Below are 23,012 nucleotides of genomic sequence, written 5' to 3'. Positions count from 1 at the left end.
TATACGAAATTATTCTTGTCACACAAAATAAATTTTCGTCGAGACGAAATGTAATTTGGTCCACAAAATTTATTTCGTACACACGAAATGAATTTTGATCTAACGAAATAGCACCCCAATTGTCCAAAGGAAAATTCTGTAGGAAAATATGTGTTTCACTCCAACGAAATTCATTTCGTCATGATGCAGTTTGATTTCGTATACGAAATTTATTTTGTGTCACACTTATAATCAATTTCCTCGAGACGAAATAAAATTGCGTCCTCGAAATTAATTTCGTTGCGATGCAAATATTTATTCCGTCAACGAAATGATTTTGTGTCACATCACAAAAAATTCCGTCGACGAAATGATTTTGTGTCACATCACAAAAAATTCTGTCCATGTAAAATAATTCTGTCTCCTCTTTCTGGCAGGGAATATGAGATCGTCGCTGATTGGCTGCACCTTGCTCAAGCCGATATCTTCGCTCGATCGATATCCGGGCGCGGGACGGTCACACTCACAGGTCGGCATGTTGGTGAACCTTTCTTGTTTAGCTTAGATTTCACGTTATTCATGTCAACGAGAGCTGCAAACAACTTCTCTAATTGGTAGAATGTGGACGGACATTGCATTCGTAAGTTTAGCTATGTTTTCGACTTCAAAATTACGTTGAAAACAAAATGGGAATTCGTTAGTCGTTGCCAAACTTGCATTTGCAAGAAGCTGTGCAATTTATAGTCCCGTGTATTCAAGTTTGTGTAGGGTCCTACTGTAGTCGACCATGCCCATGCCAGGCCAGGCATGCCAGGGGGATTGGTCTTTTGTGCACACCTAAAATGGTAATGAATTATACAGGCTGATATTTAGGCCTAGATTTTGATAAATGGTGTAAAATTCATACTCAGACTGACTCAGAGCAAAATGCATGTTGAAATTGGAAACTTCATTGGATGACAAATTTTATATAATTATTGACTGTCTGAGACTGAGTCAGTGATTGACGTGATTTTATTTTTAGATTATTAAAAACAGCTTTAGCTTGGGCACCCACACGCATTGCGAGGTTAGTATTAATACTGGTAAATTAAACCATTGAACCATGTTTGGCAGTGGATTTCGAATTGACAGTTAATGAGTTAGTGGGTCGCGCATGCTGGCTTGCTGCGATCCCACTTCTGCAAGTGATGTCCACGTCCATAAGGCATTAAACACACCACTTCTAAGTAATGGCTTGGTTTTTCTGTGCGCTGTGGCATGTCAGGGGCGGATCCAGCTTTTATAAAGGGGGGGTTGGGGTGGTATGTGAGGGAGCGTAGCGACCGAGTCCAAGCGAGCGGAGCAAGCGAGGGTGTTTGGGGGGGTGTCCCCCCTCCCACGTAGGGAAAATTTTTGAAAATCTGTGTGTGAAAATGGCGTTTCCTTGCATCTAAAACACCACTATTTTTGATATAGAGGTCGTTGCCAAATTAACCCCCATGAAAATTTGTAAAATTAAGTTGCAATCCCCCATTTTTTTTTTTTTAATGGGGGGATTTTTGTTTGGGGATGAGAATCAGCAACCCTGGCCTAGATTGTCACTTCCGCGGTGGCCCGTGTCCTCAAAAAAGCTGATGGGGGGCAAAAAGGACTATGTGACATTTGTTCGCCCAACCCTCCCCCAAATAAATAATAATAATAAATTAAATGAATACTACATAGAAATAGAATAAAATAAAATTACAAGTTTTTTAAAAAAGATAAGATTTAAAAAAAATGGTCCCCAGATTTTTTTTTTTTTTTGGGGGGTTGCAACCCCCCCTCTAGATCTGTTTCTGCATGTAATGAACCCTTGACTATGAGTTGGGCTTGTCCGTAGACTCTAATGTTAGAGTCGAGGCCTATCTCGGCTCGGGCCCAAAGATGCGCCACCGCGCACAGAAAAATCATGTGGTATGGACACCAGAAGTAAGAATGAGATCCCATGCGCGACCCACTGACTTAGATATCCACTGCCAAAACGGTTCATGGTACAGGGTATAGGGCAAGTCCAAGAAAAGGTCACCCTAGAAGGTAAAATTTTATCTCCAATTTAAGAAGTTATCTTTGGAGGGGTAAGAAAGCCTATCGCCTGTTGTGGTAGCCTAAGTATGTTTGGCCTAGGTCCTAGCCCCACTCATTACTAGTACAAGTTTAGTTACTTCGAGCGATGTTTGTGCCGGCTCCACTTCACCACCACTACTATACGCTCCATCTGGCTGAACATCGTGTCCGTTAAGTCGATCTGATATTCCGAGTGACAAAGGTGGGATTTTATGGGGAAATATAAAACTCATGGAACATCACGATCTTTAAAAACAAAACTAATATAGGAGGGGGTCCAGTGTCCGGACATGTTATCTTTTGGTTACACTTCGTAATTCAGAAGGTTCGTAATTCCAAAACACGTGAATTCATTATTGCCTGAACCACAATGTTCGTTAAATCGAAAAAGGGTTCGTTAATCCGAACATTTGTGGCGTAATTCCGAAGGTTCGTTAATCCGAAAACGAAATGAGGTTCGTTAATCCGAAAAAACTAAATGAACAACGAACCTCATTTTTTTTCGGACTAACGAACCTTCGGAATTATGACTCTCATTATTCCTTTTCGGATTAACGAACCTTTGGAACAACGAACGTCATTTCAATTTTTGGATTGTCGGACCTTCGGAACAACGAACCTTATTTCGCTTTCAGATTAACGAACCTCCGGAATATCCAAACCTTCGGAATAACGAAGCTTCGGAATTATGAATGTAAACAATCTTTTTGAAGCCTTCCTTTTTGTCTTTGGATTACACTAAAAATATGAATTCAATACTTGTTATCATCTTCTATTTTGTTCTTTATATTTCCCAACATTTTGTACTAAAATTTGATGAAACTTCGCTTCTAACTTTTTTCAAATGACTTTCTAACATTGATCGTGTGGACACACAACCTGTACGGACACACAACAACTGAGTGACCTGAAACTCAGGCAGGACGTTTAGCAATACTTGATTAACCTTATGCCCAAATTTCATGAACTAGGTTTCTAAGTTTTCATTTAAAAAACACAACCTTTTGTTTTGTTAAGATTTGGTGTTGATGCCGCCACCGTCAGAAAAACAGCGCCTATAATATAATTTTACTCTCCTATGCAGGTGAAACAAAACGGAAGGAAAGAAGGGAAAACACAAATTTTGTGCATTTTCATGTATTTATTTTCAATAGTCTCGGCAGTGCAGCCGTCCTTGCATGGTAACTATTATATAAAGATTATCCAGCAGCTTGCAAAGGAAAGTCAGTTTCAAAGTAATTTCTTCAGTGCACAGATGAGGCGAGGGGGTCTTCGGGCGCTTGCCCCCTCTCCTCTCCTACAAAAATAAATTATGACCAAGAAAGTAGAAAAGAAAATGGTGAAATATATTTTTTCTGAATATTATGCTTTCATTGGATATTTATAAAGTTAAATATTTTTATTTTTTTGCTCGCTCACAAAAAAAAGATCTGCCCAATTATTCATATCTAGCCCCTTCAAAACTTTGGCTCACTTCGCCACTGATTTGTTTCATCACACTTCTATGCAAATACTTACGCCTATAGAATAGAATACATTATATCCTACATAGAGTAAATCATGTATAGTACTATTGGTTCAAGTAGCATCATGTGACTGAATATATTTCAACTCTGACGTCATACCTCGATATATTTTTGGATACTAGTATATCGAGGTCTGACATCATTATTTCACAAAACTGGATCTAGCTAAACTCTCAGGCACACCGGCCAGCGCGCTCTCTCTCCCGGCAAGTCCAGCGATGTGTCGGCACAGGCACTGATCTGCGTTCTGCTGAGCACGATGGCTCAGAGAAAAGTAGGTAATTCAACTCAAGTAACCGGACTTTGCAAGCTCATCACATAGATTTTGGTTATAAATTATAAAAAGTTGGATAAAAAACAAATATATCAGGCGTTTCATTCGAAAGCATAGTGGGAATTATTAATCCTCGGTTGGACTGGCAAAACTACTATATTTCCCTCGGGGCTTCGCCCCTCAGGAAGTAATTGTCAGACCAACCTCGGATAAATAATTCAACTATACTTTCTCAAAGCCTGATATATTTGTTTACTATTTCTCATAATTCCATATGGCTTTGTGTAATTATTTTGTGTCCAGAATTACTTCATTAATATGAAATTTTATTCAGAATCACAAAAACTGCAAGCTCTCTTTTTCTCCTAATAATCAGAGACAAAATGAGCCCAAGATTTTGAGGGAGTCAGATGTGTCATATCAGGCAAAATTCAATAGAAGTTGTGAGCGAGCAAGCTTTTCATTAAAAAAAATCACATTTTGTAGCTTGACATAAAAATATTCAGAAAATGTTATATTTCATTTTTCTTTCCCTTTTTTTTTTGGGGGGGGGGGGGGAGAGCATCCCAAGCCTCCCCCCATCTATGCACCTCTGTCTAGTGTCTATATTACTGTTAATATTGTTATTTCAAGACTAATTTTCATAGAAACGATTGGTTCAGAAAAAATATTAAACACATGCAGCCTTTCATGGAAAGTTCCCCCGGTTGTCCCGAAAAGGTTTGTTTTGTTTGACTTTCCTCCTCAACCCACCCTTTCGAGAAAAGCTCTCGCGGCATATCTCAACGTCCGTATGACATATTTGTCCTGCCCACCAGAGGTGAAGGCGAGACTAAGGGATCCAAATGTCGTCTGTCCGTCCGTCACAAACCTGTAATGACACATAACTCCACAACCGTAAGTCGCTTTTAAACCAAACATGGATGGTAGATGGACCTGGGTGACCTGCATGTTGAGCTGCAGTCAGAGGTCACATGGTAAGGTCAAAGGTCATTTTCAGGTCAACGTTAAAGTTTACATGCAACACTTTTATGACACCTAACTCCACAACCGTAAGTCGCTTTTCAACCAAACTTGGATGGTAGATGGACTTGGGGGACCTGCATGTTATGCTGCAGTCTGAGGTCATATGGTAAGGTCAAAGGTCTTTTTCAGGTCAACGTTACAGTTCACATGCAAGACTCTTATGACACCTAACTCCGCAACCGTAAGTCACTTTTCAACCAAACTTGGATGTTGGATAGACTTGGGGGACGTGCATGTTATGCTGCAGTCAGAGGTCACATGGTAAGGTAAAATATCATTTACAGGTTAAAGTTTACATGCAAGACTCTTATGACACCTAACTCCGCAACCATAAGTCACTTTTCAATCAAACATGGATGGTCGATGGACTTGGGGGACCTGCATGTTATGCTACAGTCAGAGGTCACATGGTAAGGTCGAAGGTCATTTTCAGGTCAACGTTAAAGTTTACATGCAGGACACCTAACTTCGCAAATGTAAGTCGCTTTTCAACCTAACATGGACAGTAGATGGACTTGGGGGACCTGCACATGTTACGCTGAAGTGGGAGGTCACATGATAAGTTCAAAGGTCATTTTCAGGTCAACGTCAAAGTTTACATGCAAGACTCTCTTATGAAAACTAACTCCGCAACCGTAAGTCACTTTTCAACCAAACTTGGATGTTGGATAGACTTGGGGGACGTGCATGTTATGCTGCAGTCGGAGGTCACATGGAAAGGTCAAAGGTCATTTACAGGTTAAAGTTTACATGCAAGACTCTCTTATGACACCTAACTCCGCAACCGTAAGTCACTTTTCAACCAAACTTGGAAGGTAGATGGACTTGGGGGACCTGCATGTTATGCTGCAGTCAGAGGTCACATGGAAAGGTCAAAGGTCATCTACAGGTTAAAGTTTACATGCAAGACTCTCTTATGACACCTAACTCCGCAACCGTAAGTCACTTTTCAACCAAACTTGGAAGGTAGATGGACTTGGGGGACCTGCATGTTATGCTGCAGTCAGAGGTCACATGGAAAGGTCAAAGGTCATCTACAGGTTAAAGTTTACATGCAAGACTCTTATGACACCTAACTCCGCAACCGTAAGTCACTTTTCAACCAAACTTGCAGACTTATGCTGCAGTCGGATGTCACATGGTAAGGTCAAAGGTCATTTTCAGGTCAATATTAAAGTTTACGTGCAAGGCTGGTATGACAAGTGTTATTCCATCCCAGTAATTTCACAATGAAGTTTCGATATAATTCTTGCGTGCCCTCGCAAATCACAATATTTCTGGTTATTTTCATAAGTGGGCGAGACAAAAATTGCTTTTGCCTTGTTTTTTAGTCATGTTCAAAATGAATTAGTGATGATTTCATTTTTCTCGGCATTTTAATCCACAAGTCTGCATGGTTTAATTATGTTTGATGCATGTTTTGCCTTTAGTAGACAGCTGGCAGCCCTCTGTCTCGAGGAGTATTTTTATATCTTTTTCTGTATTTGGTGAGTGAAGCCAACGAAATTCAGCTGAACAACCAACATAAAGGCATGGTCACACCGGCCGAGCGTTGTTGGAGCGGTAGGGAAAGAGGGTAGAATTTTTCTCTCAAAAGGGGGAAAAAATCGAAAACAAAAAAAAACTAAAATCGAACTTGAAAATGGTAAACGGTAGCGAGCAGTGATGATTTTTTTTTCTCTCCGCTCCACGACCGCTCCAACAACGCTCGGCCGGATGCCTTTACACTTAAGGGGAATCCAGCCTTGGTCATAAAATATAGTGTTGGAAAGGAGAAAATTAGATAAAACAGAATGGTGAAAGTTTGAAAGAAATCGGACCAACAATAAGAAAGTTATGGCTGCTTTAAAATTGAAATCCCTATGATTATGTAGATTTCAAAGTGGCAACTGGGTAAGTAAATTATGACAAGAGGCAAGGACAACTTTCCCATAGGCCATGTACTTAATTATCAGGGATTTGTGTTTTTCTCCTAACTGCCCTTCCCCTGGGGCAGTAATCTAAATATAACCCTGGTAGTATATTGTTTTATGTCCTCATGTGAAAGAAAAATAAAAATTTGAAGTAAAACATTTGAAAAAATGACATATTAGCCATTTTATGTATTGGAGTACATGGAAGAGTAGTCCTTGCCTTACATCACTGTGACATCACATATGTGGCCAATTTGCAGTCTCGTGGATCTAGGGATTACCAATATTCACAACTTTAAAAAAATAACTTTCTTATTATTTGTCAGATAGTGTTCAAACTTTCACCTATCAACTTGACTGATTTTTCTTATTCCCCTAAGAACAAGTTTTTATTTGGGTTGGATTCCCCTTTAACAGAGATTGAAGCTTTTGTTCTAGTTTTGGCTCTGCTATTTTTTTGATTGGATGTATTTCCTGATTTATCACAATAATTGCAAGTTTTATCATGATTTAACTTTTTGAAAATTATGCTATTATGTGATTAAGGCTACATCTCTTGTACTTTCTACCGATAGTCTCAATATAACGTTATTAATGGATTATTTCTTGTAAAAAATCCTAAAGATAGGAACTAACTCTGTGGTTAGTAGATAAATATGACTCACTTGTCCAGGTGTTGATAAACGGGCCGCTGCTGAGTAGGCCTAGAGTTTTCTTAATTATATATAATTGATTTCATGACATGTGTTTACATTTGCTGCAGATTCCCATTCAGCCGTTGGACTGAACTGGTACTGTAACACAGTATGGATGGTCAATATGAAGCAAGCTTCATCGAATTCCTCCAAGAGCTCTGAACTCTGTTCTGATCATTTTGAAGATGCTTGCTTTGACAGGACTGGGCAAACGATTCGTCTAAGACAGGATGCTGTCCCAACCACATTTAATTTGCCGCCTCGTCATCAGAAGGTACAGTAGATCTATATCATACGTGTTTTAAAGAAATATAATCTCTGTATTATCTATCTACCTTTGGTTTGACAGAACAATGTTTTGAATATTCCATTCTCAGTAGCCAAAGAGAAATGAAAATTATCCTATTCGGGAGGGTCACCATGGACCTCGGCCTATACTGTGTACCAGGGGACTGTGTATTTTAAGTTAACGCTTACTAAATGATCAAACAAATTAAAAATTTGGTTTAGCCCTACATAATTAGCATGAGCTTCTTTGAAATTGCAAAGCTAAGGGTGTATTGCTGATTTTTCATAATTTATTAAAATTCATTTTTGATAAATTATTTTATGCATAAATAAATAGAGAATTCTCTGCTGTACAGTTAAGTAAATCTCTAAATAAGTTCCCAAGTTCTACAGTGCGTATGAAAAAATGGGATAGATTTGAAAAGTCTATAAAATTTTTGTTTCAAATTATGATCTCAATATTTTGGTGTCAATACATGCTATGGAGTCTTATCCTTCAAATGCTATTAAAATAATTTGGTTTTGTTCGTGCTTACGCAAACACAAATTTTTGTTTTGTCTGGGGTAAAAAAGGAAGCTTGCGCCAAAATGGCATAATATGATGGTCGGACTTCTTGCTATCAGCAGAATTCCTCTTAACCTTTTCATTATCTTTGCCATAATTTTCGAATTATGCAGTCGAAATTCATTTCCAAATCTACTTATTTATTTGGATAGTTGTGGTGTTGTTCCTTTTTAATATGTTCTCTTTTAGTTTTGAATATTCCTTAGGCAAGAACATTTTTTTAAACCAAATTATGGTAGAGCGTGTTTTTTTTCGAATCCTTTCATTGTGTTCTGCAAAGGTAATGATGCCTTTGAACAGTGGCATACTGAGGGGTGGGGGCTCGGGGTGCTCCCCCCCTCCCAATACAAAATTATGACCAAGGAAAAAAGTGGAAAGAAAAATAACAGAAAACATAGAAAGTGAAATATGATATTATTCTGAATATTATGTCAAAATCACAAAATTGGATATTTTAGTAAAAACTGGAAATTTTTGCTTGCTCGCTTCACAACTTTTTAATGCATTTTACCTGATCTGCCATATCTTCCTCCTTCAAAATTGACTCAATACACCATTGCCATTGAAAGACATGAATATTTTCTTGTTTGTCCTGTCAAGCACAATTAAACTTGGTGAAGGATTCAATGACCCCTTGAAAATAGGATTCATGTCTTTTATAGGTACCATTACATAAATTGTTTCACATAATTATTATCAAAGGTACCATAACATAATTTGTTTCACATAATAAAAAGGATTTGAATGATTACAAATTCTCCCAATTAAAAATGCAAATCTTCTCACTTGGGTTGACAAGAAAGTCTCTTCTTACTTATGAAGGAAAATTCAAAGGTAAAAGAAGTTCAAATTAAAACCAATGTAATTCAGGTAAATGAATAAATTTATTAGTGAAATTTGACAGCATTTTTCGAAAATTATGGCAAAGATAATGAATATATTATAAGTCTGCTGATTAGCCAAAAGTCTAAAAGTATAAAACGTCCCGTGTTCGCTCAAGCATGAATTTATTTTTTAAATGCCATTTCAAAGATAAGATCTTAGAGCATCTATTAATATCAAAATATAGATATAATATTTTGAGACAAAGCAAAGATTTTATAATTTCAACCAATAAGTGCAAGAATAATGATGCATTTGTCATTTATGATTTAAAATAGAATTTCCATTGGATTAGATTTGTAAGAAAAATAATGTTTTTGAGCAATTCAAGGTCCGACATGAACTCATACATTGTTGCATTACTGCGTATCCGGATGCCGCAAACTTGGTCCCTAAACTTCTGCGAGACTTGACCAACAAAAAAAATATGAGGACATGTTTCTAACTGTGGAATTATTGCAAAACATGTGGAGGGGGGCTTATTAAAGTGATGGTCCAGGCTGAAAATATTTATACATGTAGCTTAATAAATAGAGTAGAAGTCACTGAGCAAAATGCCGAAAATTTCATCAAAATCAGATGACAAATAATCAAGTTATTGAATTTGATAATTTATAACAGTAGTTTGTGAAAACGGTCGTCATGCATATTCATTAGGTGGGCTGATGATGTCACATCTCAAATTGTTCTTTTGAATTTTATTATATGAAATTATGTTTATTAAATTTTATCCTCCAAGAACTAGAAAAATTGGATTGACAACTGATTTAGTACATTAGATATTAATTGCTGAAACTTATTTCATCATAATGGAGACACATCATTTACACATGTATGAAATAATGAAAAAATTATGATTTTATGAACCAAACAGAAAGTGGGGATGTGACATCATCCCACCTAATGAATATTCATGATATGACTATTTTCTCAAAATATTGCTAAACTTTAAACTTCAATAACTTTATTATTTGTTATCCGATTTTGATGACATTTTCAGCATTTTGCTCAGTGGATTCTACTCTATGTATTAAGATATAAATATTTTCAGCCTGGACCATTCCTTTAAGACCCCCCTTCCTCCTTTGGGGCCAGATAGGGTTAATAAATCATCATGAATATTTAAACATGTTTATTTTGCTGCACGTCCATTGAAAAGGATTCATTTCTAAACAAATATTATTCTAAATGTACTATTGAATATTAATTTGACAAATTTAAAGTCATTTTTTCATTCTTGCATCTCGGTTTATTCAATTTTTCTTCTTTTTTTAATGTTTTTTTTTTTATTCACTCTTCTCGTACAGAATGCACACAAACCAGGGAAACCCTCGAAAGAAAGTCATTTAGATTCAGCAAGCAACCTCCCAGATACTGCAAAGACACCTGTACCAAAGTCTTCAGCACCTTCCCTGGGACTACTACTCAATGCCAAAAATCTAAGAGGGGTAAAGTGGAAGATAACAGCAACATATATCTAAATGGGGTATTGTACAGTATGATTGATCAACCAATGATACCAGTTGTATTCTGACATTTAAATCCATGTCCCTCTGACCAATGTTGTCAAATAAAAACCTTGCTTTGAGCATAACATCCTCAAGGTGGTCTGAAATTCTATTAGAAGGTACATGTACTCTTCTGTGGAAGTTCATTTTATGCTTTGACTGCTAATCTATAAGTTTTATTATCAATATGCTAGTGTTCTGAAGTTGATGTGTTAATAATCAATTGTTTTAATGTTTTATTCTATTTAAAACATAATAGATGGAGACCAGCAGCATGGCAGCAGGAGCTAATGTTGGTCGTGATGAGGCATATACCACCATCAACAATGCTGCAATTGCAGTCACCACCACCAAGTCTGCTTCTGTCACTGCCATCACCATTGCCACCGCCATTACCAAGACCACTCCTGACACAAAGCCCCCAAGTCCTCAACTGACCAGATATTGCAGCTGGAGAAGGATATACCAGGAACTTCAAAGCCAGGGCTTGCCAGTCTCCTACAATAAGAAAAATGCCATGGGCCCATCTAATGAACTAGTAGTAGAATATTTGGCCACAGTTGTAGAAATGCAGAGACTAACATACTGCCACAGGTAAAAATCAATGTCAGATATGATGGATAGTCTTTGAAATATGGGTTGCAGAATGAATATCAGTAAAACCCATCATGATGTGCTATCTGATTTAACCCTAAAAAGACCGTGGGAGCCCAAAAATTTTCACGATAAATCCACAACGTGAAAGATTGTGCCGCGTCATTATAAAGCCTTTTTTAAAAAAAGTTTATGAGTGTTCAGACAAAATTTGTGACACCTGGGTACCCGGTTCTGCAATTATGCAACATTGTGCATTGTGTAAGTACACATGTCAGAATTGCACTAAAATGTGATTTCATGGACAAATCCAATGCAAAATCTGTTTCTAGCCAGAATTCATAATTGTATCGTACCGGTTAATGTTTATTTTTACTGATTAAAATCTATTAATTTCATTGTGCTTATGATCAGAAAATTTTGTCAACAATATAAAAAAAGTAAAAAAAAACAAAGAAATACTTAAGAAAGGAAAAAAATACATATGAAAGGTATGTGATATCAATTAATTTTTATGTGTCTGAACAAAAACTTCAAGGTCTGTGTTTATAGATTTCCAGCCAAATTCTAATTTCATGCATGATTTAGTAAAACATATAATTCTAAATAATTTTAGAATGATCAAATATACAATTTTTTCATCTGTGGCAGGCATTTTGCATTTCTTCACAATTGCGCAATTAACGGTCAATCTTGAGGGCCCCCACTCCCCTTCCGCCCATCTTTCCTGCCTCCAAAATACCCTGGCAGTCTTATTAGGGTTAGATTAAGTCTACATTAAGCAAACATAAAATTCTTACAATTGAATTCAGTGGCGTAATGAGCCAAATATTTTGAGAGGGCTAAATATGGCGAATGGAACAAAAGTTCTCCAAAGAGAGCGAAGGGAGTGTGCAAAATTTTAGAACTTTTTAATACAGAAATCAAAATTTGGAAAGATTTTGACGTAATAATATCCAGTAAATACTCTCTATTTCACCCTTTCTCGTTCGCTTTCTTTCTTTTTCTCCTTTTCTTTCTTGGTCGTTAAACATTGGGGGGGGGGGCAGTCAGACCGCAGGTCCCTATGCTAATGAGCAAAAAGTCCAGATACATCCAAATCATCTCGTGGCTGAATCCTTGCAAAATCTTGTGATTCATGAGATTTTCTTTCTCGAGTCTAAGAATTTACCTGTTTTAAAGAGAAATTCCAGTATTGGTAACGATCTCAAAATGACTTTTTACAGAATCTAATATAATGACCACCCAAGTGTCTGTTTGTATGAATAAAAAATATGTGCCAAAGGATTCTGGAAGAAATTGTGTAATTGCTGAGAAATAAGCAAAATAAGCTCATATTCCAGCAATAATAATACACTGTCCCACGTGTGCCTATCTGTGTTGGTGATCTTCAGTGTGAACATTTTTCAGCGTAGATTTCAAGATTTCACAAAGTTCAGTTTATGTAACTTTACCAAATCTAGATCCTCGATGATATACTGACAATTAAGCCAGACTTTCTCATGAAATCAGTGTTTACTGCAACTACTGGCATTTCTTTTTAACCTCAAGTTAAATTAAATATTATTGCACTATCAGATAGAGTAAAAGTTACTCTTTCATATTGGTCATTTATTTTGTATACAATACTTTGTTAAATAAGTAAATTTCTGGCCTGAAAGTGTGCCTCAAAACTTAATTTTCTTCTTCCATTTTCTTTTGCACATTGTGCAAACTTTTTATTTTGAGCCTCAATGATATCCATATCACCATAAAGCTGAACTTTTCTTTCTCACAATGCCACTCTTGATATGCGGCACCTTTTAATCGGGTCAAGATCACACTTTTCCCACTAAGGTACAATACGAGATTTCTGTAATTTTGTACTTGCATGAAATCCAGAGTTCTGATTGGCTGGATAAGGTTCACAGAACAACAGGCACAGGGTATTTGAGGAGATTACCACATGGGAAGTGTGACCTTCCTACGAACCCTGGCACTGGAACCGTTGGAATTTGCCACTGGGTGGTCTATTTGACCAATCAGAATGCAGTATTCTTGTTTTCAAACTGCTTTATGTACTTGGCAAATGAAAAGTGTGATCTTGACCCGATTAAACCAATTCTTATTTTGAAACCTATATCGTTTCAAAGCATACATATTCAGCTTTATCATGATATAAAAATCATTTGGGCTCAAACACAAATAAAGTGTGAAAATAGCAACTTTTGTCTGGTGAAAATATTTATTTTATAGCATATTTTAGATCAAACTTTGAACCTATATTACAAAATCTTTGAATAAATCCAAACATATGACATGAAAGAATGATTCTTCTTCTTTACAATGGTACCAAATTCATGAAATTCGATGCACAGTTAGAGCAGCAATGACCGAATGAAAAGGTGTTATGGTCCGCGTCAAGCTCATTAAATATACAAAACATCTCAAGTCATGAATATCATTTGGATGAAAGAAGCCACTCTCTTGGGACCTGCAGTCTGACTGGGGGGCATGGCCCCCATCTATACATCAGTGATGGATTTAATACTTTTTGCATGTACGATGACGATGCTCGCTCTCTCTCACCCATCCTCACTATGTGTATATGTGTGTGCAAGATGAATTATGAGGAATAATTGCATGAAGTGACGTTTTTCAACCAGAGATTGATCCTTATATATTATTTACTATTGCATTTTTGTTCATCATATTGACCCATCTTGACCCCTTTACCCCCCCCCCCTGACAAAAACCTAATAGTCAAATGAAGTTTCCTTTTCTTTTCTTTTGATATACATGTAATGTATTCATGTGAGAAAAAAAACTATAGTGCCAAAAATTTTTGAAAATTTTAATTTATTCCTTCAGGTGAGGTTTTGTCCACAGTTCCAGAAGGACACAAAATAGTATCAGAAAGTCATGCCAGAATCAACAACTGAAGGGTTTGAAGAGCCAGATAAAGAGCCGAGAAATGTGATTTTAAAGGTAAGTTAAACTTATTTATAATTCTGATTCATTTTGGCATAGAAAGTAAGTCATAATAACAATTTGAATTATTTTTGTCTTCTTGATTTGCTCTTTGTCAGGAATCCAAATTTTAGAATTAAACTCTTAGTTTGAGGTGTTGATGATTTTTTTTTTCAGCTGCAAAAGTAACAAACCAATATCAATCATTGGTCGATAATGTGACTTGCTTTCTCTTGCCAAATTGGTACATGTACATGTATATTCTGCATTTCTATAATGATTGACCCCACCACTAGCACATAAGATGCAACATGTCAAATAACTGTCAAACTCACTTCATCATGTATTTAATTATTAATATTTCATTAAAGGAGTAAAAGGACTCAGAAAGATTACCCGAAAAAGCTCACAGAATTTTTTTTACTGGTAGACCCTTTACATTCATTTGATGAATTGAGTTCATGCAAAATCAACTGAATGTTATGAGTACAAAATCCTGTTAATACACCTTACTGTGAGGCTATTCTGGTAGGTCATCCCGGGAGTGCCTGAGGATCTTGTCCATTTGGATAAATCTTGCAAAGTACCAAGAGGTGCCTCCACCCCCCCCCCCCACTCTATTAAGGGTTAACAATGAAATTGAAATTAGGAATAAGTTTAGTATCTTCCCGGGGGGGGGGGCACTCAGTATATAATGCATAGTGGGTATGTGCCGCGGAGGGGACCCCCATTTTCACACTCAAATTTCCGTTCCAAGGCATAGCATTTTTGCCTTGTTGATAAAAAGAACAAAGAAAGCCGCTCCAAGGCATAGCATTTTCTTCTTATCGAGAAAAAAGAGGGAAATCCGCTCCAAAGCTAGCATATTTTTCGTTACGCCGCTCCGATCGCATTGAACGAGTCGAATTTTGGTGAAAAGCGGCCGCAGAGCTCCCCCGGCGGAGGCCGCGCTAGCTGCATCATGCACGCATGACCGTTCCGTGGGGATGCATACGCACTCACACGCTGGCGATCCGTTCCAAGGACCCCCGTTTTCACAAACATTTGTCGTTCCGAAGCCCGTTCCGAGGACCCTCCTTTTTACAATAAGCCCGCTCCAAGGCCCCCGTTTTTGTCTCGCCCGCGGCACACCCCCACCACATTTTTGGTCGAGTGCCCCCCCCCCCGGGAGTATCTTGCTCATATGCATTATAAATTAATTACTATTTCAGGTACTTCAATCACATGCACAGTAGGAGCAAAAACAGCAGCAAACACACAGGAGATGTAACACTACATTGACCAACAGCAACAACTACAGCAGCATCAACAATTTCTGCAGGAGATGCAAAAACCACACTGGCAACCTCAACAACATCAAGGTGTCCAACAAGCACTCCGGGAACGTTAACAGCAACCACAGCTTCAGCTGGAGTTTCAACAAACACATCAGAAAAAAACCAACAGCAGCAAAAAAAACACTTATGAATAATGAAATGAATCTAATTGAAACTCAAAAGCCAATGACGCAACATCTTTGACAAACTGAGACAATTTTTCATTCTTTTACAGGATAAAGAAATACTTTTTTAAAGTGTAAATTTGCAGGAACACAATGGATGTTCCTATGTATCTATTTAATGAAATAAATTTGACTTTAATAAATTCAGTAAATTCAATTCAATAAATTTAGTGATTCAATAAATATCTACTTTTATTTGTCAATGAGTGAAAATACCTGTATTTTCTATTTAGAATGACAAAAAGCAATTTATCAATTCAATATCATCAAAAACTTTAGCAATATGGTTGTTAGGCCCTCCAAATTGTTGATATTTTGATGAAAAAGCCGTTTCTGCTGCAATATTTGACGCAACTCAAATAGATCAAATATTGTCGCAGAAATTGTCATTTGCCCCTGAAAGTATCTGCGGCAAATATTTGACGCAGCTCAAATAGCTGCATCAAATATTGCCGCAGAAATTGTCATTTGCCGCTGTTTTGAGATTTGCCGCAGAAAATGGGAGTTGCCGCTGCGGCAAATGTTTTATGAAACGGGCCCAGGTCAATCAAAATATTTTCGAATTCGTGCTGGTGAGCAACACGTTCACTCCCAGCGATAGGGACTTGTTTAAAAATGGCATAGGAAATATGCATTTTCTAAGTATGGTAAACTCATAGTAGAATTTAGGTGTTGCAAGAATTAAATTGTGAATGAACTGTATTGGTAGGTAAGACATGCGTAGAGGATTATTTGTCTTTATCCATTTCTATTTTCCACATTTTTCTTTTGTTTGACTTTATTTTCTAGGGGGAAGCCCCACTCCCCCATTCCTGTGGATGCCAATTGGTTGGGGGCTTGGAATAGTGCAAGTTAAAAGGGTGAACCTGAACTTTATAGATATCAAGAGAGAAAGAATTGGAAAGTTAAAATGAATAAAAAGAAAGATGGAGAGAGTGAGAAAGATGGTGGACTTTCAAGGGCATTAAAAAATCTCATATTAAAACATCATTTTTGTTTTTGTAATTATTCTATTTACCCAGGGTCAGTCAAAATATTAGCATCCACAGGAGGGTGGGATCCTTCCCGCCTTAAAACTGAAATCTAAAGAAAAGTGTAGAAATGGATAAAAGACAAAGATCCTCTGCGCATGATTTACCAGCAAATGCAGCTCATTCAGAATTTAACTCTTAGAGCACCTAAATTGTACTATAGGCCTACAATATGTGTTTACCATGCTTAGGAAACACATATTTCCTAAGCTATTTTAAAACGAGTCCTACTGCTCGGAAGTGAACAAGTTGCTTCCTTACTCATATTCAAGAACGTTTTGACTAACCTCCTTTTTTAATTGGTTGCTTTGCTCCCTCACATACCCAACAATTTGTTGTCCTCTACATTTCTTCTGCTTGGTCACTTCGCTCCCTCTTACATATTCCTCAAATCTCTTGGCCCCTGCATTTTCCTTCTGTCATTTTGCTCTCTCGCATATATCCCCCCACAAAATTCTGCTCTGTCGCATTCGCTCCCTCGCACATATCCCAAAATTGTTTTGCCCCACCCTGCATTTTTTTCTGCTGACAGCCATGTCCTGCCCAACCTCTCTCTCCAATACCTTGAAATGATGGGGGGGGGGTAACTTTAGATATGAGAGTGACCGAACAATTGTAAATCAGTGAAATATTTGACTTTTCTTTTGATTAGTTAATATTTTCTGTGAGAGTGATTATTGCAAAGGATTATACCCCTTTCTGTACACAAAACATACCAGTATTTTGAGAAATAACAACAGAAAAAAGACCACATTCTTCCTGACTGTTCAAATCCTTAAAAAAATAAAATATGGTAATTTTTACTTTCTCAGGCATTCATCACAGGCTCCCCAATTCCTGTCTCTATTTCTCTATCACCCCCATTCTTAATTCATCTTTTTGTCTCTATCCAACAGCTCATTTATAACTGTGGCCTTGTTCTATCCTACATGTATTCTATTCTTCTGTCAGCTTGCCGTCATTCCTACTTTTCACAAACTTTTTTCTCTTCTGACATTCAAATCAGAATGAATATACTGTAAGACATCTTCAAATTCAATGAATTCATTTTTGTTACATGCCCAGTGATAAACGTTTTCATTGAGCTATTTTAAATAATCAGAATCCACACAGCGTAAATTTTTTGTTGTAAAGTTGTGCAAATCAATGTTTGTCCAAACTTAAAAGCAAGTAATGTATAAGGTAGGACTTCTGTGTGGTTTTCAGCCTCTTCTCCAAGTTTTAATACAGTCCATTATTGTTGTTGACTTCCACTTTACCCCTCTTGGACTTTCTGGTATTCAGTAGGAGTGGTCTTCGAGAAATTAAGGTGCTGAAGACTTTGGCACTGGTGTCTTTGCAGTATCTGGGAGGTTGTTTGCTGAATCGAAAAGTCTTTTGGGAAATACCTTGGTTTGGTGAATTCTGTAGGAGACGAATTAATAAAAAAATAAGAAAAAAGAATATTGAACAAAAACAGATACAAGAATGAAAAGATAACTATTCAAAGATAATTTTTCAATCAAATATTCGATTATCCATGAAGAACAATATTCGTTTAGAAATCAAACCTTTTGCAGTGACTTGCAACAAGATAATTTTTTTAAAAATATACATGATGATATATAAACCCTATCTAGCCCGGGGGGGGGGGGGCTTAATAAGCTCCCCTCCCCATCCACATTTTTCATGATAAGTCCACAATGAGAAATGAGGTACCATGATTACTTTTTGGTCAATTCTGCAGAGCTTTTGAGACACCCGGATATTCAGTTACGCAACATTTTATGAGTTTTATGTCGGACCAAAAATTGCTCAAAAATATTATTTTGTATACACATTTAATCCAATGGAAATTCTATTTTCAGTCATAATTGACAAATTTATCATTATTCTTGCACTTATTGGTTGAAAATAATCAAATCTTTGCTTTTTATAATCAGAATAGTGCCATGAACAGATCCCATTAAAAAACTATAAAATACATAAGGCCCCAAAACAAAGAAATACATATGGAATTATAGAAACAATAAAATACATAAGATTAGAAATGTCATTTACCATTTATTTTTGAGCAACTTTGTTAGAAATCATAGAATTTCGGGAATTCTTTAGAGATTAACCTTTAAAACAAAGAATTCTCTATTACGCATAAATTAGCATTACTAATTTATTAACAATAAATAATTTATTAACAATAAATTTTAATGAATTCTGTAACCTTTAGTTCCATGCTTGCAGATTACATTGATGTTGATGTGTGCATTGGTTTTCGTTTTGATCAGAGGCAAGATCTGAAGAGGGGGACCAAAAAAGCCCACCTCCCCCTCCCTGGGCTATGCAATCTCAAAGTAGCCCAGGATTATGAGTTAAACCAAATTTTAAAAAATATATTTATTTAGTAGTTTACTGTAAATACACAGTATAGGCCCCGGTCCATGGTTATCCTCCTGATTAGGATAATTTTCATCTCTATTTTGCTACTGAAAATTGAATAATTAAAGCAATGTTCTATCAAAACAAAGGTAGATAAAACAGAATATATATTTTCTTTAGAACGCATGTATGATATAGATCCACTGTACCTTCTGAAGACGAGGCGGGAAATCAAATATGGTTGGGACAGCATCCTGTTTAAGACGTATCGTCTGCCCAGGTCAAAGCAAGCATCTTCAAAATGATCAGAACAGAGTACAGAGCTCTTGGAGGAATTCAATGAAGCTCGCTTCATATTGACCATCCTTACTGTGTTACAGTTCCGGTCTTGGTACCGGTTCAGTCCAATGGCTGAATGGGAATCTGCAGCAAATGTAAACACATGTCATAGAATCAATTACACATAATTAAGAAAGTTTGACGTGTCCAAAGGAAACAGATGCCCCCGCAGAATTGTAGTACAAAATGTTTTTTATTGTTTTATGATGCAATTTTCTGTAAATCAATTAAACTATACACTAAATAAAATAAGATTTCAGTTCTTGATGTTTTAATAAGAGATTACCACAATTTTGTTTATGAATTTTGAACAGAAAAGTTGATATTTCCCCCCAAATTACTAAATCATGGAAATTGAATGCCTACAAAAAAAAACACTTTATAAGTAATATGACATTTCATTCCTAATACATGATTATATACGTGTTGTCCCTAGGTGTCCTGAGTCTTGTCAATCGAGGGGGGGGGGGGGCGAGGAGAATTTGCACAATGGAAAATTGATATACATTGGGTTTCAAAGCTTAATTTCATTTCGGGTAAATCAATATGCTTTATTTCATTTGAATCAATTATACCAATTTTAGGGCATAAAATACAAATTCAATTCAAACCTATAAATATAGCCCTTGAACTACTTATTTTTTAATTCAGGAATTCTGATCAAATGTATATTAAAAACAATCAGTAGGCCTATATAATGTTTTTAACCCTTATGAGACTGGGGGCTGATTTACCCCCTTGTCATATTTTGCAATAAATCCACTGCACAATTTTTTTTACCGCATCACTCACAGACTTACAGCATCACTCACTTTTTCGAGTCTCGCGCAACTTTTGAGACCAAAATTGCGCCCCCTGGTATGTGCTTTCGAAATTACACAACATTTTGGAAGTGCATGCAGACCAAAAGTTGCTGGAAAAATGTGAATTTGCGTACAAATCTATGGAAATAGTGTTTTTAGCCATAATTCATAAATGTGCCATTATATTTCCTTTTACTGATTAAAATCAATTAATTTCAACTTTTTTACGGTCAAATATGGTCCCCGACTATTTCCATTGAAACAACAATAAACACATAAGAAAATAAGTGTGATGTTGAAATATATTGAGTCTGTGAACCAAAAGTGATCATTTCAGGGGCATTATTTAGTTAATTAGAGCAAACTTTTGATTTTACGCGTAAATTAGCAATGAGATTTAGGCAAAATTTGATTATAGTTTTTTAGAATATACCATGGGTAATGCGTTTGCCAATCATCGCTGTGATCCCATGATTGACTGCCCAGATCATAAAGCCCCCCCCCCCAGTCTTCTTAGGAAATGAAATAGCCCAGTCTATGTAGGTTACTGGTAATGTTTTTTTTTTACTTTTTCATTTTTCTTATGTACAGATTTTCAAATTTATTACTAATAGAAATTTTCAGCAATTTTCTGAAAATAATGATACAGATACAAATTTTGGCAATGACTCACATTGAGTTGTACATGAAATCAAGTTTTAAGCAATTCGGGATCTGATAAAATATGCACTTGTGTATATCATAACTGCGTAACCATGCATGCATTCCAAAAATAGTCTTGAATGTTGTGTGGCCCTGCCATGTTTACGAATTTATTGTAGATAAAAGTGAGCTAATCACATAGATTTGTTTGTTAAAATGATATTCTTAATATTGATTGCTGTGCAAGATTGAACAGGAGAAGAGGAACATGACAAAGCAATCAAGAAAGAGTAAAGGGGGGAAAGAAAGAGGATTTATTTATAACACACAAGTAAAAAAAATGTGTTTTAAAAACCACACTGGTTAAAACGTGCCAACCCGGGCCCCAGTTAACGCGATCAGAAATCCATTCAATATGATTGAACTTAATATCATGCAGAAATCAATACGCATATAAATAATCAAAAAAAATAAATTTTGAACCAACTTGCATAATGAGCTGTGAACTTAGCCTGTATTTTGGTGACATCTACCTACACACCAAATTTTTTTAAATCCATTGAATGTTTTTCAAGTTATTGCGCGGAAACCAAGGGGGGGGGGCTGACAGGGGCAACACTTAATGCCCCCTCCGGGCTTCATCTGCAGGGGCATAAAAACTCTAGGCCTACTCATCAGCAGGGGCCCGTTTCTCAACACCTGGACAAGTTAGTCCTATTTATCTACCAAACACAGAATTAGTTCCAAAATTACCCAAAAGGATTAACTAGAATCCATTAATATCATATTGATACTATTGTGGAAAGTACATACCAGACGTAGCCTTAGTCACAAAATAGCAAATTTTCCAAAAGTTGCAAAAAATAGAGGCAAAATATGCTTAAAAAGTACTTAAACATGCAGACATGGGCATTAAATTTCTGAGGAAATGAAATTAACACTAATTCATATCATGATAAAAAAAATCACATGTAAGTGGACATTGAGATATTTATCCCAAGATATAAAATTTGAATAGTTTACGTAAGTAAACCATAAGGCTTTCTCTCCTAACATGATGGTTTCTAGTGTTGCTGTTGGATGTTTGTGGTCTATATCATGGTTGTTCCACTTTATATGTTTGTCATTTTGCCTCCGACGAAGATTCTGCTAGGATCGAAAGCTTAGGCCCCCTTTTGACTCTCTAATTTACTCCATTGGCTCTTTTTTTTTTAGATAAGCAGTTTTCAGCAGCTTCTTTTTGCCTTTAACATGATGATAATCAAACAGATTTTCAGGATTCCAAACATCATCAAAAAATATATAATCATGGATTGTTAAACTCTTTAGATACCTAAACGCACAATTTTATGAATGCTATGCGTATATTAGAGGAAGAATTTATTAAAATTTTGATAAGGGTCTGAAAACGAGTCCAATTATGGATGACCTGAAGTGGTAGAATCTTTGTCAATTCAATTAATTTTACTACCTTAAATTAACACTTGTTATAATTTCTGTGCATTACAATTACTATTGAATGATTTATCCCACTTGTTTGCTATATAATTCATTTTTCTTTAAATTATTACGTAATAAAATTTTCAAATTCGAGGCTCATTGAAATGTCACAGTCTATCCACATGATATCACTACATAAAGGACAAGTCCACTCCAACAAAAACTTTATTTGAATAAAAAGAGAAAAATTCAACAACCATAACACTGAAAATTTCATCAAAATTGCATGTAAAATAAGAAAGTTATGGCATTCTAAAGTTTCGCTTCATTTCACAAAACAGTTATGCACATCTCGGTCGATATGCAAATGAGAAACTGATGACATCACTCACTATTTCTTTTGTAATCTATTAAATGAAATATGAATTATTTTTATTTCTCGTCATTGTCATGTGAAATGAAGTCATTCCTCCCGAACACGTGGAATTACATTATTTTTAACATTTTTGTGCTTCAGGCAAGGAGGTCCTAATTGTCAAATTTGTAAAAAATGAAATATTGTATAATTCAAACAATAAAAAAAACAAAAGAAATAGTGAGTGACATCATCGACTCTC

At 36.2% G+C, this 23,012-nt stretch overlaps 1 protein-coding gene across 4 annotated transcripts; it reads left to right on the top strand.

Moving 5' to 3' along the window:
• Positions 1-403: 403 nt before the first annotated feature.
• On the top strand, positions 404-15,708 carry LOC121419027 (THAP domain-containing protein 5-like). 4 transcript variants are annotated; one of them, XM_041613287.1, is made up of 6 exons: positions 404-619; positions 7,567-7,772; positions 10,541-10,681; positions 11,001-11,335; positions 14,186-14,302; positions 15,496-15,708. In XM_041613287.1, exons 2-5 carry the CDS (start codon positions 7,614-7,616, stop codon positions 14,187-14,189), a joined length of 639 nt encoding a protein of 212 aa, XP_041469221.1. In that variant the 5' UTR covers positions 404-619; positions 7,567-7,613; the 3' UTR covers positions 14,190-14,302; positions 15,496-15,708. The 4 variants fall into 4 exon arrangements, with proteins under 4 accessions (XP_041469221.1, XP_041469220.1, XP_041469223.1 ...); XM_041613286.1 differs by lacking the exon at positions 404-619 and adding an exon at positions 1,784-2,034; XM_041613288.1 differs by lacking the exon at positions 404-619 and adding an exon at positions 3,676-3,864.
• The last annotated feature ends 7,304 nt before the right edge of the window (positions 15,709-23,012 follow it).

This window comes from Lytechinus variegatus, chromosome 7 (assembly GCF_018143015.1).
Source record: "Lytechinus variegatus isolate NC3 chromosome 7, Lvar_3.0, whole genome shotgun sequence".
Taxonomy (NCBI): domain Eukaryota; kingdom Metazoa; phylum Echinodermata; class Echinoidea; order Temnopleuroida; family Toxopneustidae; genus Lytechinus; species Lytechinus variegatus.
The sequence above is the reverse complement of the archived record's forward strand: the minus strand, read 5'-3'. Positions and strand labels throughout refer to the sequence as shown.

Coding starts and splice junctions, on each gene's coding strand:
- LOC121419027 (XM_041613286.1), top strand. CDS start 1,989: ATGGTACAGGGTATAGGGCAAGTCCAAGAAAAGGTCACCCTAGAAG. Junction 2,035..7,566: donor AGAAAAGGTCACCCTAGAAG/GTAAAATTTTAT, acceptor CATTTGCTGCAG/ATTCCCATTCAGCCGTTGGA. Junction 7,773..10,540: donor TGCCGCCTCGTCATCAGAAG/GTACAGTAGATC, acceptor CTTCTCGTACAG/AATGCACACAAACCAGGGAA.